General features: G+C 30.9%; 8 protein-coding genes across 8 annotated transcripts, besides 1 other annotated feature; 5 read left to right on the top strand and 3 right to left on the bottom strand.

Moving 5' to 3' along the window:
* Window positions 1–1,987: 1,987 nt before the first annotated feature.
* On the bottom strand, window positions 1,988–2,386 carry TVAGG3_1029960 (acetylation-dependent protein binding; the record flags this gene model as incomplete). Its single annotated transcript, XM_001320854.1, has 1 exon — window positions 1,988–2,386. The coding sequence occupies one exon, from the start codon at window positions 2,384–2,386 to the stop codon at window positions 1,988–1,990; it is 399 nt and encodes a 132-aa protein (XP_001320889.1).
* A 40-nt stretch (window positions 2,387–2,426) lies between these two features.
* TVAGG3_1029950 (cell division cycle 16,23,27 family) lies at window positions 2,427–4,913 on the top strand (the record flags this gene model as incomplete). Its single annotated transcript, XM_001320853.1, has 1 exon — window positions 2,427–4,913. One exon carries the CDS (start codon window positions 2,427–2,429, stop codon window positions 4,911–4,913), a length of 2,487 nt encoding a protein of 828 aa, XP_001320888.1.
* A 232-nt stretch (window positions 4,914–5,145) lies between these two features.
* TVAGG3_1029940 (inner centromere protein, ARK binding region-containing protein) lies at window positions 5,146–6,152 on the bottom strand (the record flags this gene model as incomplete). Its single annotated transcript, XM_001320852.1, has 1 exon — window positions 5,172–6,095. The coding sequence occupies one exon, from the start codon at window positions 6,093–6,095 to the stop codon at window positions 5,172–5,174; it is 924 nt and encodes a 307-aa protein (XP_001320887.1).
* A 366-nt stretch (window positions 6,153–6,518) lies between these two features.
* On the top strand, window positions 6,519–8,173 carry TVAGG3_1029930 (uncharacterized protein; the record flags this gene model as incomplete). Its single annotated transcript, XM_001320851.2, has 1 exon — window positions 6,526–7,434. One exon carries the CDS (start codon window positions 6,526–6,528, stop codon window positions 7,432–7,434), a length of 909 nt encoding a protein of 302 aa, XP_001320886.1.
* A 70-nt stretch (window positions 8,174–8,243) lies between these two features.
* Window positions 8,244–8,480, top strand: TVAGG3_1029920 (N-acetylmuramoyl-l-alanine amidase family; the record flags this gene model as incomplete). Its single annotated transcript, XM_001320850.1, has 1 exon — window positions 8,244–8,480. One exon carries the CDS (start codon window positions 8,244–8,246, stop codon window positions 8,478–8,480), a length of 237 nt encoding a protein of 78 aa, XP_001320885.1.
* Window positions 8,481–8,500: 20 nt separating this feature from the next.
* Window positions 8,501–8,716, bottom strand: TVAGG3_1029910 (uncharacterized protein; the record flags this gene model as incomplete). Its single annotated transcript, XM_001320849.1, has 1 exon — window positions 8,501–8,716. One exon carries the CDS (start codon window positions 8,714–8,716, stop codon window positions 8,501–8,503), a length of 216 nt encoding a protein of 71 aa, XP_001320884.1.
* Window positions 8,717–9,851: 1,135 nt separating this feature from the next.
* Window positions 9,852–13,818: part of a mobile genetic element that runs on past the window's edge.
* On the top strand, window positions 10,830–11,279 carry TVAGG3_1029900 (uncharacterized protein; the record flags this gene model as incomplete). The annotated part of the gene is made up of 1 exon (XM_001319485.2): window positions 10,830–11,279. One exon carries the CDS (start codon window positions 10,830–10,832, stop codon window positions 11,277–11,279), a length of 450 nt encoding a protein of 149 aa, XP_001319520.2.
* Window positions 11,321–11,854, top strand: TVAGG3_1029890 (uncharacterized protein; the record flags this gene model as incomplete). The annotated part of the gene is made up of 1 exon (XM_051255154.1): window positions 11,321–11,854. A coding segment is annotated over one exon (534 nt), but the record flags the coding sequence as incomplete, so codon positions are not given.

Raw genomic sequence — 13,818 nt, 5'->3', positions numbered from 1 at the left:
TCTTTCTTTTCATATTTATCATTGTATTATGAAATTTTCCTTCTTTTAATAATTATCATTGTTTTATGAAATTTTACTTCTTTTTATGTTTACCAATGTTTTATCGCATTCTTTGTCTTTTAATTTCTATCATTGTCATATAATGTTCTCTCTATTTTAATGAATGCCCTCTTAGTATTGCAATCAAAGCGAATTCAATAGGTATTATCAGATTCTTAGTTGAGCGTGGTGCTGATGTTAACACAAGACTTATCCTTTTTCTTTTCGTATTTAGCACTATTTTATTACATTATCTTTCTTTTCATATATATCATTGTTTTATGTAATTCTCTTTCTCTTAATATTTATCATTGTTTCCTAGAGTTTTATTTCTTTTATTATTTATCATTGCTTTGTAACATTATCTTTATTATCATATTTATCTTTATTTTTTTATATTATCTTTATTTTAATATCTATCATTGATTTAAAGAATTATCTATTTATTCATATTGATCATATGTTTATGGCATTCTCTTTCGATTTATATTAATCATTGCTTTATTGTATTATTTCTCTTTTAATATTTATCACTGTTTCATCGCATTATATTTCTTTTCATGTTTATTAATGATTTATTACATTATCTTTTATTTCATTTTTATCATTGTAAAATTTAGTTTTCTCTGTTTTAATGAATGCCCTCTTGAAATTGCAGAAATAATGATTTCAATGGAAGTCATCAAATTCTTAGTTGCCCATGGTGCCAAGAAAATCGAATAATTTCCTATGTAACTCTGTGATAAAAAAAAGCAAAATACACAATATTTAAGAATAAACAACATAATTGTTGAACATATTCCTTATATCTAATAATAATTCTACTAAGATTGATTTGCCTAATGTAATAACAAGCATTTCTTGAAGATTTTTGTCTAATTGAATTATATTATCGAATTAAAGGTATAAAGTAAAATCAAATTATAGTTTTATATTGCAGGTTTCAAAGCTTTCCATTCTGGTATTTAACCCAATTTCGGAATTTAAAATAAATCCAGAATCTCGATTGGTTTTGGATATTATAATCATACTAAAATTATCAAATATAACTCAAGGTTTTAATGTTGAAATATAATTTCCTTATATGTTAAGCACTATGGTGCTTAAATATGGCAGGAAAAATGAAGATTAATTCATAATTAATTCAATAAGGGTATACTTATGCCCCTATGGCATAACCTTCAATTAAGTATAATAATGCTTCACGCCAGTTCTCAAAAAATTGAATTAAAATCAGATGGGCGTAAGTGCAGACTTAAGTAACTAGCAATTATATTATACATATATTATTTCCTAATGATTTTATATTAATCAAGGTCGTAGGGATATCAAACTTCTCTATGTTTTGGATAGCATCATTTGCTTTGTTTGTTCAACATAATTCTGATTCGAAGTCAAAAATTTCGATTTCGATCAGTCAAAAGTAATATTATTATATGCTTTCAACTCTCTGAGTATTCTTTTATAATACAACTGCTGAAAAATTACTTGCATCAGTTATGAATGATGATAATTTTAAAAATTGAAATTAAGAGTGCATTGCAGCCGGTTTGACAATTTCTCAATTTAAATTCAATTGGAATTTTAAGGGCTTACTTACGCCCGTATAGTGTGCAACTCAATTCTAGTCATTAAAGTTATAGTTCAAATCATGCTCCACGTCAGTTGTCAGATGGGCGTCAGTACATCCTTAAGGCGAAAATTAAAAAAATGATTTCCTTCGAGATCACGCGTATGAGTTGAAATACTTCGTAAATTTCAAAACTTTAAACTATTAAATTGATTTTCTTAATTTGGACCAAACAATAAGTAAATCTTAAGTGATAAAAGCATGGTAAAAGCGTTTAGAAATCAAACTAAAACAAAATAATATAATATATAAAAAATACCAAACATAATATCATTAATATACAGCTGAAAATGTAAATGTGATAAGTGGATTGTGGTGTTATTGTTCAATATCGTTCTGAATTTGTGTTAAAACCTTTTGAACTTTAGATAGCCATTTTCCGCTGTCATTTTTAGGAGCACTCTCGAGTCTTTTCCAAAACCAAAGCTGAATATCTTTGGCCATTAGATATAGTGCTGAATATTTTGAATTATATGTTTGTGCGTTATTCCAGATCAAATTTACGTCACTAATCCATGCAGAAAACGTATTATACTTGTTTGCAGCAAGTTTTTGTTTTACAACATCTAAGCACATTGGATTTTTGATAACTTCGTCATAATCTGGACAATTATCACGATCTGGATCGACAGGTTTCTGGAACATGATTGAAATTTTCTTATTATCTATCTCCTGCATCACTTTATTCGCAAAATCCTGTTCATCTCGTTTTAACATTTCATTTTGTCACTTTTTTATTGAAGATCTTCAAACTAAAATGGAATTTTTTGTTTTTTTAGACAGAACATCATATTTACAAGGATATAGGATTGCACATACCGAAACTACTGTAACAGTAGCGGATGTTGTAGCCAAGTTTTTAGCTCAAATAAAGCAAATTGACGCAAATCTTCAACTTGATTCGTCAAAATTAAAACTATACTTATTAGACATTTCAGATCCTTTAGATGAAAAGGATCCAGTATTGATATCCGATATGAACACACCAATATTATCACTTGGTACTGAAGAATTTGATTTAATTTTGTCAGAATATACGCCAATGCCTGATTTATATTCAGACTCAGACTCAGAAGGAGAAATTGAAACAGAATCAAAGTTTGATAAGCTAATACAGCAAGGAAAAAACTATTATGCGATCAAAGATTACCAATGCGCTTTCCAAATCTTTCTCCATGCATCGCAAACGAACAAGGACTCACCAGTACCTTACCAGTACCAGATTCGCATCTATTTAAAAGCGAAGAGATACAAAACTGCCATATCCATGGCCACGGCCAACTTAACCAAGTTTCCAGATGATCGCATCACTCTCAAACTACTTGCCAAAGCTCACCAACTCTCAGGAAACTACAATGACGCTATTATTTACTACAAAAGACTATTATTACTTCTGCCAAGGAACCAACAGACAGCAGACGATATTTCATGCAATATAGCACGTAATCTTATCGAAACAGGAGCTTACGACCAAGCAATGTCCCTTCTTCAGCCAATTGCGACGAATAATCCGACAAATCTCAAAGCGTCGATTCTTATATCGCAAACGCTTTACTACCAAGGTAGAGTTTACGACGCACTTCACACGGCCATGCAAACGTTTACAATTGACCCATTTCATAAGGCAACATGCGAATTTATCGGAAATTCGGTCAAAAACGAGATCCAAAGTCAGATCTTACGTAGTGAACTCGGCGATGGTATGAACGATCCGAAGATTTTGTTTATTATCGGTCACATTTTACATTCCCATGGATCATGTGAAGTTGCGAGGTCGTTCTTGAAGGATTCCCTTGATTTATCACCTTGCGATCCATCAATTGCCCTTATTTTCCTGGAAAATACCCTTTGCGTCAGTCAATCCGTGATTGCAACGTTAGATGCAGCAATGCCGTTCATAAATAGGGTTCTAGAGAGAAAGGACTTCTTCGCTGAGATAATACAAAAGATAGATTTCATTCATTTGTCGAATTCTTTCGTTAAAAAAGAAGAAAATGGAATTGATCAAAAAGTGACAGATAGTGAAGTTGGAAAAGTGACACAAGGTGAACCTCAAAAAGTGACACTTACTATCACCACTGAGTTTATTCCGGAAACAGAAAAAACAGAAGAAAAGAAACAAGAAGAACCAAAATCCGAAGAAAAACAAGAAGAAATTGAAAATAATTCTCTAAATCCGACAGAACAAGCACCAGAAACCCAATCAACCAGCGAGAATAATGCTGAAGAAACAGAAAAACCTGATGAAAACGACGCAAATTCAGAATCTCATGAAGAATCCCAAGAAATTATTGAAGAAGAAGACATAGAAGAGGAAGAGCAGGTACCTGAGGTTGAACAGAAGAAGGAAATAACTGTAGAAATCCAAATAACAAACGGAATTGTTCCAATTTTGTTCGGATCTAAAGAACACAACTTCCATATGGAACAACTTGACGTGTTTTGGTTCTTAATCATCCTACAGTACACGCTGTTCACGAATGGATACATAAAAACAAGTCTGGCGATTGGAGATGCAATTATTCCTCACGTAAAGGACTTTAACTTCACTAGATCAGTCATAAATGAAGAGGTCCCGACATTCGCGTTGATTTCAGCCCTTTCCAGAGCTCTTCCATCCGAAATTAACCTGAAAAAGCCAATTTACTTCCTCGGAGACTCCCATATCCTTCCTCTTTCGTTTTCTGATATCGAAATACAGGGAGAAAAGAGAACTGTGATGCCTCGTTTCGTTGATAATCTTTCGATACAAAAATTAAACGAAAGTAACCCAATTAAAAATCTTTTCTGGAAGGCTGTTGACAAAATAGAAGAGAATAGCGATGTAGTTTTGGTATTGGGACACTTTGACTGCCATGAAAGAATATTTTCCAAAATTTCAAGGGTAGAATACGATACATTTACGGATGGATTCATTCCTTTAGCAGAAAAAATATGCCAGACTGCTTTGGAAGTCTCAAATCGTCGTAAATGCAAAGTATTCGTTCATCCGGTTCCTCCAACTGGATTAGAAAGCCATCTTTACGCACAAACATTTAATGAATGCATTGCTCAGAAAATTACGGCCACAGCAAATGAAAATGTTTTCTTTTTAGATTTCTTCCAAAATTTGGTGATGACGGAAGGAAAGGATCGAAGAGTTAAGAACGAATATATCTTTGATGGTATCCATTTGAACGCTTCTTACTCAGTTCATCTACAAAATGCAATTAATTCGATATTATCGAAATCAAATCAAGTTTGATTTGACTTATTATAGAAATAAAGTTTTTTGTTTGTTAATAATTATATGTACTTCTTTGTTTTTGATTAATTTCGTAAAATAAACATAAATAAATACATTATCCAGAATCAAGCAACCATAACAATAAAATAGAATAACCATATGAATATAAATTAATTCTATAAAAGATAGGATTCCAATATTGAGGATTTGAAAATAATCTCAATAAATCTATTAAAAACTTTAAAAATTAGTAACATATAATAATAATTTTATTGACTATGAATCATTTCCATTTATATTTTGGAATCTTGCAGATGAATAATTTCTAATTTCTTCTTGTGTAACTCCATCTTGAGCCCAATAGCCACTTTCGTTTCTTTTTGCCCACTTCTGGTTCTGAGTACCGAATATTTCTTCTAAATTGCACTCCATTGGGAAATCGAAGAAGATTTCATCTGGGTCGATCAAATATTGCTTCTTTAACTGTTTCTCAAGCTGCTCACCTCTAGCCCAGTTTGGAATGGACTTTCCGTGTATCTCTATTGGATTTCTTTCATACATTTCTTCGTCATCATCGAATTCATCATCATCTTCGCAATCATCTGACATTTGATAGACTTCTGCTGGCTCTTCGATATCTTCGAATGCGAATTTGAATGACTTCTTCCTTGGTGTTGATTCTTGTTTCTTTTCTATGCACATTTCCTTCCATGCCTCTCTGAAAGAATAAGCAGATTGCGTTAATTCTTTCAAAGATCCGCCTAAAGTAAATGGAGAGTTTGGCGGTGAATCATTTTCATCATCATTATCATCTATTGAGATATCATCATCTGATGATGATGAAGCAAGTAATGAATCATCACAAACGAACCTCATTGTACTTGAGTTTAAGTTTTGTGTGGCAAAGCATGGTGAAGATTGAACAGGAAGGTGAGATCCTTGTTGAATGGTCTTGGTAGATGCTAATGAGATTTGTTCGTTATCTGTATTTTCTTTTGGAGAAACAATAATTGGAGCTGGTTTGTTTATTGACTTTCTTAATTCTCCAATTGGCTTTGGATTCTCAATTTCTTTGGAGTCTTGGGATGAATTTGAGTTTAAAGCTGAGGAAGTTGATGAAAATAAGTTTAATTGAAAAGATATTGTATTTAACCAGTCGAAATGAACTTCCTCTTGCTTCTTATAGTTATTTATTGTCATACCACAAAGATGGTTTAAATCATGCACAATGGTGTTGATTTGATCCATACTTTCTTTTATTTTTATTAGTCTAAACGTGCAGTCTCACAATTTCGAGATGAATTCAAAATATGTAATTTCTCGTGCAATTTATGTGTTAGCTTATTTCGCACTATTTTTCAAAAATGCGTTGAATGTTCTTACAAATTGTTACACGTTATACTAGATTTGATTCAAAAATTATTAAAAAGCAATAATATTTCGTATGTTGTTCATTTCTATCGTGTCAAAATACAATTATCCTGAAGATTTTAATTTTTGTGAAAAATAATGATCGATAATCGTATAATTTTATATCAACAATAGATTTGTTGGATTGTTTTAATAGCTTTTACTTATTAGAAATCCAAAATTTTATTCGGCTAATTTATTTTTTTGCCAAAATTCGAAAATGGAGGAACAAATAAAGAATGATTTAGCGATATATCTATCATGTAATCCAGATAGAGTTAAGCAAACAAAGATGCCACTTCTTGTTTATCCTGTTCCTGCTGTTGTTAATGCATTATATCTTCCAAAAGATGCTGTAGAAAGATTTAGAGTTTACGATCTCTGTTATGAGTTAGGAAAACCAGCAGAACATTTGTTGAATAACATTTATGATGAGTGCAGGAACACAGAAGATCCATTATCTCAGCTATCTGCCATTGAATTCATTCATCAACATAATATGTATCAACCAGAATTCTTCATTCAGTTATTTAAAGACTTCATGAATGATCCTCTTCTCATTCCAACCATTGCTACAGCAACAGTTCCTATGTTATTAGTCGAACCAGAAAAATACGAAGATTTTCTTAAATTCATCATTGACCACGCAACAACTGACATGAAAGATCTCCTTGGCACTCTTCCTGATATCGCTCGTAACAAATTTGGAACAAAATTATTATTAGACTCCCAAAACTTCAAAGAATTCATTAGCGAAATGCAGCATGATGTCGAACTCCGTACAATGAACTTCTACATTAGGACATTAATGATCAGAAACTTAGATGATCCTAAAAAAGTCATAGTTGAACCGAAATTGATCCTCAGATCATTGAATAACCCAGCTGTTGGACTCCGTGTTGCTTGTCTCGAACACGTAGCTGCAGCTGCGAAATACTGTTTGGACAATTTCCTCCAAGAACAAGGATTTGTTAGCGCAATGTGCGATGTAACAATGGATACAACGATTGACGAAGAGAAATCCAGGCTAAAGGCTCAGGACGCACTCGGAATCAGCCTCAAAGTCGCTGGAAGCAAGGCTCCAACGCAATTACGTAAGGAGGCAGAGCCAGAACTCATGGTCATCTAAATATACGTTTTTCATTTGTAAAATTATATCTAATAGTAGTATATGAGTGCGGGTTATGTGACTTTTTTTGAAAATGTAAGAATTCATACAATATTGAACGATTTTGTATCATTTTTTCTAACATATGAAGTAAAAAATGTATGATTCTTACGGTTTTGAATAAATCAAGATTTAAAAATATTCAAAATTGTAAGACATTTACACTCAGCTCATATATAATGAAATGAAATGAAATGAAATAACATTAATTTTTTAAAGAAGCCATATATAGATGATGTCAGATATTCCACGATTAATTAATTATTTTTGAAGAACTGAATGGAATCAATGAAGTCATAATCAAAGACCTCATAAATGAGAAAAATAAATTGAAACTAATGATTATTTGAATTTATGAAATCAATTATTTGATTCATTCGTTCTTCAATCTCTTCTATTCTTTTTGTTAAATCATCTCTTTTCATTAATGAGGTGATTCTTGATTGAGGAATAGATTTCAAACTAACCACCCCTTTTATTTTTGAAATTTTGAATCCATCAACTTTAAACATTTTATTCAATTTACATGTTGTCAATTCTTCAAATAATTTTTTATTATTAGCATAATAGTCATTAAATTCTTCAACAGATGAAAAAATTTTTATTTCAGTAATTGGTTTAACAACGTTTATTTTTTGTTGAACATTTTCACTTTCATTTATTTCTTCATCCTCTGTTTCATTTATCATTAAAATCGGTTTCATTTATCATTAAATAAAAATTAGAATATAAGTGATGAAATATATTTTTTAATTAATATTAAATCAGAAATGGCGGCAGGATTCTTTAAAAAATTATGGGATGGAATTAAGAAAGCTGCAGGTTGGGTTTATAAAAAGGTTATTAAACCCATTGCAAACTTTTTGGCACCAGTAGCGAAAACGGCAGGAACTATCATAGGTGGGGTATTAGGTACTAAAGCAGGTAATCCGGCGATGGGAGCACAAGCAGGTAACGCAATTGGTGGAATAGCTGAAGGAATACTTAATAAAATAGGAGGTAAATAGTGGAAAAATAAATATTATTTTTATCTTAGTATCGGTTGTAGTCTTTGATAAACTTTTTCTCCTTTATTTAAAATTTCTCTTATTGGGGCAGCTTTTGGTGTTATTGATTCAGCAACGTCACTAATTGCTTCTTTATTCTTAAATATCCAATTTGCTCCCTTCTTCAATGTTTCCCAAACTTTACTTGCCCCTCTTTTTACTCTATCCCACAGTTTCTTAAATATACCTGCAGCCATAGTTGATTATTTCATTAAAATTAAAAATTCATTTCCATCTTTTAATTTTGAATTTTTTATTTATTAATAAATGACGACTAACTATTTAGTGCCAAACACTAAACCAATTAATGGAAATGTGTTTCATTCATTCGAAAAGATAAATGAAATATTTGCAAAGAATGACGGTAGAAGATATTATAGAGAACTTGAAAGTTCATGCTATGACTCTGATACTCCATATTTTGATGATAAACAAACTCATTTAAGAATTACAAATCCAGCTCATGATGTGAACCAATTAGGTGACACATATATTAAACGCAAAGTTAAAGCAACTCTAGTTTCAAATAAAGCTTTCACATGTGATGCCGCTTTTAAATGCATGCGTTTATTCGTTGGTTACAAATCATCAAATCAAAGCTTTAAACAATTAGAAGTAGAAACTGAAAGAGGTGATGCCGGTTATCTTCAGATGGATTGCGCCCGTGAATCTTTCGCATTTGCAACATATAAACCAAAATCAGAAAGGAAAGTTAAAAAGTTTGTTCATTCGTTATATAATAATGTTCAAAAATATGATAACTCAGTATGTGGTAAATATATTGATCCTTCAGAAGTTTTCAAGAGAGCAAATGAAGAAGTTGATATCACTTTTGATATGATTATTCCGGTAAATGATTTGTTAGCATTTCAGGCGTTCGATGATTATCCTAAATCATTTGGTGATATCATTCTTAAATATTATGTTTTCAGGGATACTTTAGTATTTTGTCAGGTTGACCCGTTAAGAGTTGCTGATTTACAAAATTACGTTTATGAAAAGATAACTGATGAAAATTATGAAAAGATTATGAATCATGTTTATAAATATGATCGCAAATTCCAACAAATCGGACTTCCTACCAAATTAATTACAAGCTTAGCTGCTACATCTGCTGACGCAACAGTTGATGACGTTATTATTTCATGCACAAAGATGGAAATTTTAGAGGATAAATGTATTACACCAGGATACGGTTTAATTGAAGAATCAGTTAAAGCAATACCACGTTTATTCAGTAAGGAAGATCCATTCATGATTCCAGCTCAACATATTGACGTTCGTTCACTAAATGGAGGTTGCATCACTCCTGAAGGTATTAGCTCAGATTTCTCATATGCTCTTCATAATGTTACAGATGTTGTGTTAACATTTCCGAAGAATGCAATGCAAAGAACAGTTTTAGAAAATCCAATGCTTCGAGGTCTTCAGGTCACTATAGATTCCAGAAACTTCCCCGATCAAGCGATGACCACGGTGGGTGACATATTCTTTACACGTATGCTTCAAGCTTCTGATTTAGATGGAGTGAATGAATGCACGGAAGAATACGAGGACTCATTAACTAGACCATTGAATGATGATAATGGCGCGCCATTAGCTAGAACATGGAAAGACCAAACTTCATTCTTATGCACTATTCCAGTTCAACGTGATGGAGCGGGTATATTCTTTGATGGATTAGAAACTTTCAACTCACAAGTTACAGTACAAGTGAAAGCTTATCCAATCATTCAGGGTGAAAATGACACTTACTGTTCAAAGGTGACAAATCCTCCTCAGGTTTGGTTTACTAGGACTACATATTGGACATGGACACCAGACGAAGGTTTGAAATATCATCCAACAGGTACACCACCGCAGTATAGAAGTTCATATGATGAAATATTGATGAATAGAAATGTTTAAAATTATAAATTTATTTTTGATTAAATGGATTTAAATTCATCCACCCCTTATGAAGAATTAGCAGGAGTATATAATACATACATAGATGATATGATTAATGAAGCATTGAGTGATAATAGAAATGCTCTATCTAAGGAAAAATTAATGAAAATTCCATATTCTGAATGTTACTTAAATTCAATCACTGCAGCAATTGGTAAACAAAATAAAGGTAAAACATTAACGATATTAAAACAAATTATCATTATTGCTAACACTTCCCCCCATTCACATGTGTTAATTTATATCAACCGTTCAGGTTCACCTTCAGATGATACATTTGAATCTTTAAAGCATTTAATCAAAATTCCAATTATTTATTTATCACAAGAAAAAGCAGAAGATTATTTAAAAAACTTTTTAATGTATAAAGAATTATATAATACAATCAAGAAGCAAGGATTAGAGGATAAAATTATTGATAAACAACGGGATGAATTATTTGAAACACTTTCTATTTCAAATTTTGATAGAGAATTTTTGCATTCACTCATTTTTCTAGATGATGCAGTGAAATCAAAACTAATAACAAATGAGAAATCATATTTTAATCAGTTATTAACTCAATGTCGACACATTCAGTGTTCATTCTTTATGGCTGTTCAATACTTCAAAGCATTAAGCACAAACATTAAATCAAATCTATCAACACTTTTCATTTTCAGTGGGTTTAGTCGTCAACAGTTGAACGTTATGCTTTATCAAGTGAATTTACCAATGAGCATTAATGAACTTTACACACAATATCAGCAATTAGGTGAACATGGAAAAATAATAGTTGATTTAAATAAAGGAGGTGTTAAATTTGATTAACTTTTTATAATTAATTTTTATTTTTTTATTTATAATTAAACATGACAGAAATAGCAAATCTTCTACAGGTTCCATTAAAACAAGGGACAAACAAAAGGAGTGCATATAATAGAACTATGAAAGTTCCTGATGGAATGAAAGAATTAGTTCATATTGTTGCTGGTCTTCAAAAAGATGTTAAACAAATGAGAAATGTTTTAACATTACCAGAAGCTCAAGCATATGCCAAACGTCATGGTCCAAATTGGGAAGCACACGAAGCAGACATTACGGGTCCAAATGGAAAACCTGATGGTATAAATGAAGTTTTCGTTACTGATGGTCAAGGTAATATTAAAGTCATAAATGGTTATAAATTAACTGTATCTGATTATCCTAAACGTAAAGCATATAATGAATATTATCCTATGCAATTTGATGAAAATGGAAAAGCTGTTAAACAATACATTGGAGAAGGTGAAAATGGTCCAATTAATTCATACCGTCATAATCCATATTCTTATTTCAATGAAGAATTAAATGCTATTGAAGAGGGACCGGATGGATTACCACGATATTCTAACCAGTTTGATGGTCAATATGCAAATATTAGACCTGAAATTTCAGCTAAGAAATTCTTTAAAGTTGCTTTATTCGATCCGGTTTTCGCAAATGTTAAAGATGAACTTAAACGGCAATTCCAACCAATTATAGTAGCAAGAATTGCATCAGGTGCTTTATCTCAAGCATTCAAAGATTTAATTAAGAAACCATTATATCAGCAACGAGGTTTAACTTATGATTTAGTTAAGGAATCAGATAGAAGAAAATTTGAGAAATCAGTTGATTATAAGAATGCAATTAATGAATATATTCGGTCTATTAATTTCGATGAAACAGCGAAAAATCAACTTCATGAACAAATACAGGAAATAATAGATTCAAAAGTTCCAGCAAAATAAAAGTTTAAATATATTTTTTTATTCGAATATAAATGAGAAGACGTTTCACTAGTCAAAAGAACACTAACGCAAAAGCAGAGATTACGGTTGGTTATAACGTAAATGATGATAAATCACGAATTATTCAAAATGTTAAAGTTAATGTTAGCCCTGAATTAACAAGGTCAGCAACTCAACCAAATTTATTAACTCGTGACTTACCGAAAAAGGAGGAGGAGAATGAAGAAAACCATGAGAATGGAGACCCAATCATTTTATCTGAACCTGGTAAAGAACCCGTTGAAATTCCCACTTATCCAACATACCCCCCACCTCTTTCATCAAACATCGAGAACCCATATAAAATAGACATTAATTCTGAATTAATGAAAATTTACCGTGATATAATAATTAATAATTATGATTCAATAATAAATTTAATTGACCAATCTGGTTTAATTGTTTTACCTTATGAATCATTAATTCACATTATCGCCATTCTTTATGATGTTCAAGATTCAGACGTTAAGATTCAATTTTTCATAGATGATGAGGTTTCATGCTGCGGAACAGTTGCAAAAATAAATCCTATAAAGGATATTAGCACAATTAAGATAACAAAGAATGGAACAACAACTGAACTTCATTTAACATATAATGATATTTATAATAAAATAGTTGATGAATATAAAATATCACTTGAAAAATTCTTTGTTAAGGCTATTTAATATTCAAGCATTAACATTAACGAATAATAATCCTTTGAATCATAATCAATAATAATTGACCTTTCACCAGTTTCTATTGTTTGTTTTATTTCTTTTTGTTTCCCACTATCTGGATCAGTCATTGTAATTGTTTTTGTTATAGTATCAGCTTTATCTTTAACTTCAATCTTTTTTCCATCAGGATATTTAAACCAAAATTCCAAAAATTCGATATTGTCAATCTGTTCATATTTTAATCTATCAATTACATTTTTAATACCATCTGAAAATCTTATGAAATGGTCATTATATGGGTTTGATTGAACTAAATTTGAATGAAGTGAAATATAACCTGATGATGAATATGACATTGACTCATATTTTCTGAAAACACTAAAATTTATAACATGAATGAATTTCTTATTCGTTGAATTTATGAATTCTTGAGGTAATCTTATTCTAGTTTTATTTATCACTGGAAAATAACGCTTTACCATATTTTTAATCGTAATAAAAAATGTCAATTATCAATATTATTTCGAATAATAACTGTGAATTAAATTTAACAGTTAGCGGAATTTATAATGTTACTCTCGTTTCTGTGAGTGTGTAAATTTAATTCCATTCTTTTAGACCCTTCAGATTATATATCATTTATTAAAGATGACCTTGAAAAAACGTATGATATGTATATAAATAATGTGATAACGAAATGGGATATTAACATGATTTTAAGTTATTTAAATGAATCATTTATCGTATGGTATGAAGAAAATTTTAAATCAAAACCTGATAAACTTTTTGAACTTGATGAAATAATAACCTTATTAAATTCCGCTGAAAATTAAATTTTGTATCCTCATTTTCGTTCATTGTTGGGGATATTAAATTTTGAAAAAGATGTTGGGGATG

Source organism: Trichomonas vaginalis, chromosome I (genome assembly GCF_026262505.1).
Source record: "Trichomonas vaginalis G3 chromosome I, whole genome shotgun sequence".
In the NCBI taxonomy this organism is placed as follows: Eukaryota; Parabasalia; order Trichomonadida; family Trichomonadidae; genus Trichomonas; species Trichomonas vaginalis.
This window is presented reverse-complemented; position numbering and strand designations above follow the sequence as displayed.